Consider the following 5,586-nt stretch of genomic DNA (forward strand, 5'->3'; position numbering starts at 1 on the left):
CACTTTGCATAGTCATGTGACATGGCGTCAGCCCCTCCTCCCCTCTGGGCTTCATTTCTTTACCTGTTAAAGGAACTCAAACCTTCCTAGCAGGAAGCCATGAGGTGTAAAGCACAGCACCTGGCACCTATCAGATGCTCTGCTGGCGGTCACTGCCTTCCTGACCAGTGTGCACAGGGGGTCTCTAAGGCCCTGAGCCTGGGCAAGTCTGGCCACATGACCATTTTAAAAGCTCCTTCAGTCTGTTCACCCTAGATGGGCCAGCTGCCTGGCATTGGGGGTTGGGGGGGTCGCTTCTGTTACCGACCAGCTGGCAACCTGGGGGCCCTGACCATCCTGGAGGAGGGTGATGGGCAGACACTGGCCCTTCTATTCACAGCTCAGCCACACTGCCCATCACCTTTAAGTGCCTGCTGGAGAACAACCACATCGACCGGCGCATTGCCCGCTTTGTGCTGCCCGTGGGCGCCACCATCAACATGGACGGCACGGCGCTCTACGAGGCCGTGGCTGCCATCTTCATTGCCCAGGTCAACAACTATGAGCTGGACTTCGGCCAGATCATCACCATCAGGTGTGGTCCTGACGCCCTGCACCCAGTGTGGATGGGGGATGGTTGCTCTGGAAGGGCTTTCGGGAGTCTTGAGCGGTCTCATATCTCATGCGGTCTCTGAGGCCCAGAGAGGGCAAGGGGCTCATTCCAGGCCACACAGCAAGTCAGTGCTGGGGTCTCATGATTCAGGGCACCAGGCTCCTTCCCCAGGGCCGCCCTGCAGGTGGGGAGCTCTGAGCAACTTGGGGAGCTAGGGCCCAGAGGAGGGCCTGCAGCGGGGACATGCATAGCAGGAAGCACTGCAGGCAGGCACAGGGCAAGCAGAGGCCAGAGGCGGGACTGAGGACAGTGGAGGGGCTGCTGGTGTGGCCGGAGCTGGGGGATGGTGCCAAGAGAGGACAGAGGTGAAGGGGAAGGCCTCACATGCCAGCCTGAGGGTACAAGTCTGACCCTGGGGACCCAGTGCCAGTGGATGATGGGAGCCTGTGGACAATTTCCTGGACTCCTACAGGGACAGTGGCCCGCCAGGCTCCTCTGTCCATGGATTCTCCAGGCAAGAATACTGGAGTGGGTTGCCACGCCCTCCTCCAGGGGATCTTCCCAACCCAGACACAGGGCTTTCCACAGACTTCTTAGGACGTTCTGCTGAGGCCAGGGATACAGCCTCTGGGACCACAGTACCTTGGGCAGAGGCATGCCCCTGCCCCAAGAATGCCCTGCTGTGGCATTCCTAATAATGCCTGCTCCACAATGCTGGCCCCAGAGGCTCTGGCATTCTGGCCTCCTCCTTGGGCCCAGGGCCCAACAATGCTCCCTGCCCTCTCCTGCAGCATCACAGCCACCGCAGCCAGCATCGGGGCAGCTGGCATCCCCCAGGCCGGGCTCGTCACCATGGTCATCGTGCTCACGTCCGTGGGCCTTCCCACCGACGACATCACCCTCATCATCGCTGTCGACTGGGCTCTGTGAGTGCGGTTCCCCCCAACCCTCTCCTGTCCCCTGGGAGGCAGGCGCTCACAGTGGACTGGGGAGCTGTCATGGTTTGGCACAGTGGGTACTCATTGACACCTGCCCAGCTGCATGATCTGTGGGGCCCAGTTTTCAAAAGTGAAAACCTGGGATTCCTTGTTCAAATACTACAAAGAATTTCAGGAGGGTGGGAGCAGAGCATTAGCCCAAGCCCTTTGACACACAGGCCCTGAGGCACCACACAGCCACATGCCTGCATCACCCACTTCAGCACCGCCAGGGGGTGCTGGGCCGGGAGGACCAGGAAGACACCCGTCCTGTGAGCACCGCCCTCTCCCAGCTCCCCTTACAACAGAGGGCCTGCTGCTCACCGCCCACCTTGGCCCACCAGGGACCGTTTCCGCACCATGATTAATGTGCTGGGTGACGCACTGGCTGCTGGGATCATGGCTCACGTCTGCCGGAAAGACTTCGCTCAGGACACGGGCACCGAGGTGAGCACACCGTCTCCCTCCAGCCAGGCTGCCCAAAGGCCCAAGGGTGCAGCCAGGAGTGGTGGGCAGGGCAGCACATCAGCTACCCACCAGCGGGGCAGGCTTCCACCAATCCCTCCACACCTTGATCTGCTCACGGGCACCCGGGTGACAGACTCCTCTCACAGCTGATTGTTGAACACCCACCATGGCCGGTGGTGAACACAGCATCCTCAGGGAGCCACACCCTCCTGTCCTGTCGACAACAAGGCCAGTGTTCACACGTCTGCTGGGAGCTTCACGGTCCTCAGGGCTCCTTCAATAACTACTTGGAGCGGCTGTCCCATTCCGTGGGGAGGACACTGAGGCTCAGGCAGGGGAGCTGTCCACTCCCACACTGGATCCCAGGGGGCAGGTGCCCCCTCTCCTAAGACAGTCCCAGGAGGCAGGACAACTTGAAACTGGAGCCCAGAGAGGCCCTATGACCTAGCAAGGTCTCACAGCATGTCTGTAGGAAAACCAATCAGACTGTCCCCAGCCCTTTGCCTGTCCAGTCCTCCCTACTGTCTAACCTCAGTCCCTCCTGCTGCTGCCAAGACCTGTTTCCTCTCCCCAGAAACCACTGCCCTGTGAGACCAAGCCCGTGAGCCTCCAGGAGATCGTGGCAACCCAGCAGAATGGCTGTGTGAAGAGCGTGGCTGAGGCCGCAGAGCTGACCCTGGGCCCCTCCTGTCCCCACCACGTCCCCGTCCAGGTGGAGCAGGATGAGGAACCAGCCACCACCAGTCTGGACCACTGCACCATTGAGATCAGCGAGCTCGAGACCAACGTCTGAGCCTGAGGAACTGCGGGGCCTGGGGAAGGCCTCCAGGGTTAGGGGCCAAGGGCAGGATCTCAATTCACTACTTTCCTGAGCACAAGGGCCAGACTCACACTATCTCCCCACCCTTGAGGGTCCAGAATGGGCTCCACTTGACGGCAAGCGGGAAGACTGCACGTGGGGGTCCCAGCTGGAGAGTTACAGGCAGGCGTAGCCTGAGCCCCGACTGTGACATTTCCACTGGGTTGGCCTGTGCAGGTGGCAGGCAGGGGTACAGTCCCCACTTTCTGGATCACAAAGTTGAGGCTCTGAGAGCTGAAAACACGTGCCCCAGGTCTCGGAACAAGTGATATCAGGACTAGGACTCTAGTTCAAGGCTTTTCAAGCCCTGGCCACTCCCTGCCAGAGGACAGGGATGGCTGCAGGGTCAGATGCTGAGAGGGAGGCTCTGCCCCCTCCAGGAGCCCCAGAGCCATCACTGCTTTCAGTTTATGAGGACATAGCAATGTCCTGGTTCTGCCCCAGCTGCGTCCCAGCCCAGGCCCGCCCCCACCCAGCCCCATAACACGTGGCCTCAGACCAACAGCTCTCCCCAAGGACGGGCCCAGCCTAAAGCTGAGACCCACTGCCTTCCACGTGCCACAGCCCGTCCCATCTCCTAGCCTAGCGGTTCTGTCTCATAAAGCTCATCTGATGTGGAGATGAAGATGTCTTCACCAGAGCTTCAAGGCCCCTAGAAACCCCCGGGCTAGTCTCCCATTGGACAGGTGAGCCAGCCAGGACTGGGGATGCAGACTCACCTGGGATGTTTCAGTCAAGCTGCCCAGATGGCCCTGGGGTCAGCACTCCCCACCCCCCACCCCAAAGCCCATGTGATGAAGAGGAGTTAGATTTTCTATTCCTTTCTGTGTTTTCAAGTTCAGTGATAACTAAATAAAGGTATTTTGTTTTTCAAGGCTTGTGGGCTTAGTGACATACCCAAACCAGCATTTCTTTATTGGGTTAATACAGGCAAAGCGCAGACTTGCTTGTCTGGGCAGTGCGAGTACAGACGGGGCTGTCCAGGAAGCCGGAATGTAAACAGCCTTGTCTGCATAGCTGGAGTGTAGACAGGTCTGTCTGGGCTGTCAGTGTGTGGATGGGCCTGCCTGGGCAGCCAGAGTGTGGATGAGCCTGTCCTGGTGTCCAGAGCGAGGACAGGCCTGCTTGAGCCATTACATGCAGGAAGCAGAGCACGTGCTGGGCTGCCCAGGGGCCTGTCTGGGAACCACGGTGTGGACAGACCACTCTGCTCATAGCCTGGGTTCTACAGGCAGGACTCTCAGGTCCTTCCTCACAAAAGAAATACATTTCTTCAGCCAGCCTGGCTCCCATCTGTGAATGCTTTGCTTTAAGCAGGGGATGTGCCCAAGAAGTTTTCAGACTCTCCTTCCCTCGCTCTCCTCAGCCTCACAGTGTCTCTAGGAGGCTCACAGGGAACACAGAGGACCCTGGCCACACAGCCTGCTCTGGATGCACTTTGGGGAGAAGATACAGCCCCAGGGTTTTGCACCATGGAGCCCATGAAGCTGGGGGAGGGGATGAGAGAATCAGGAGGGTAATCAAGTCGAATATTCAGTGGAAGGACTGATGCTGAAGCTGAAGCTCCAAATACTTTGGCCACCTGGTGCGAAGAGCCGACTCATTGGAAAAGACCCTGATGCTGGGAAAGACTGAAGGCAGGAGGAGAAGGGAGCGGCAGAGAATGAGATGGTAGGACGGCATCATTGACTCAATAGACATGAGTTTGAGCAAACTCCAGGAGACAGTGAAGGATGGGGAAGCCTGGCGTGTTGCAGTCCATGGGGTCGCCAAGAGTCGGCTGAACGACAACAATCACCTGCCTCCCAGGCTCCACTCCTGAACTACCTCCATCTTCCTCCCAGGGTCATAGTCTGAAGAGTCTGGGAAGGGCCCTAGGCTCCCCCTCCCACTATAGGGCTAGAGGCTATAGAATCCATCTTGGGAGCATCCTTCCTTCCTTAAGGCCTAATCACCTATGACAGATCAAATGTCCAGCTATCATAACTCTTCCTGTGGCACATCTCTGCTCCATACGGATCAGGAAGCTGCTCTTTACTGGGCTCAACAGCAGCATGCTTACACACCTCTAGTGGTGGGGGGCCACCACTTCCGGGACATGTGATCCTCTGTGGGGCAGCTCTGCCTGGCAGACGTTCTTCTTTGCTCTGAGCTGGGGGCTGCTTTCTTCTGGCCAGCTCTGGCCCCGCTGGTGACGGTGACACACTGGGCCAGTCTGCCACCTCTAGGCAAGCCTGCAGGGACCAAGGCCCTGAGGAGGGTTCTGCTCCAGCTCCCAGGCCTGCCTCCAGCCCCCTTCGCATCCCAGCATCTGCTATGGGACAGACCCCATCAGTCATGCCCACTCAGTGCCCAGGAACTCTGAGCAGCCCAAAGCCTGAAGGTCCTCTGCCTGGATGCTCAGCCCCTCGGGAGCACAGAGTGGGCTCACAGGCTTTGTGTGGTGGTCCCGGCCCAACCTGTTGACCCCCAGCAAGTTGAGGGGCTGCACGTGCCTCCAGGCCACCTCACCTTCACCTAAACCCTGCATCCCTGGACTTCTTTCCATGGGATGACTCTGTGGGCCCCCAGAACTGCACTCTGCGCTGACTCCTGCTGGTCAGAAGGTGCTGAAGTGCTTGGGTCCTGCCCGGCCGGCCAGGCCTCAGCCCAGCACCTGGCAGGAAGCACACACAGACACGGCCACAGGC

General features: G+C 59.1%; 1 protein-coding gene across 1 annotated transcript in view; it reads left to right on the forward strand.

The window, feature by feature from the left end:
- Positions 1-2,830, forward strand: part of SLC1A7 (solute carrier family 1 member 7) — a 51,323-nt gene extending 48,493 nt beyond the window's left edge. The window contains exons 8-11 of the mRNA XM_005911389.3: positions 380-574; positions 1,384-1,518; positions 1,914-2,016; positions 2,612-2,830. Coding sequence (XP_005911451.2) covers positions 380-574; positions 1,384-1,518; positions 1,914-2,016; positions 2,612-2,830 — 652 coding nt within the window. The remainder of the gene's footprint in view (positions 1-379; positions 575-1,383; positions 1,519-1,913; positions 2,017-2,611) is intronic.
- The last annotated feature ends 2,756 nt before the right edge of the window (positions 2,831-5,586 follow it).

The sequence above is a fragment of the Bos mutus genome, chromosome 3 (genome assembly GCF_027580195.1).
Source record: "Bos mutus isolate GX-2022 chromosome 3, NWIPB_WYAK_1.1, whole genome shotgun sequence".
In the NCBI taxonomy this organism is placed as follows: domain Eukaryota; kingdom Metazoa; phylum Chordata; class Mammalia; order Artiodactyla; family Bovidae; genus Bos; species Bos mutus.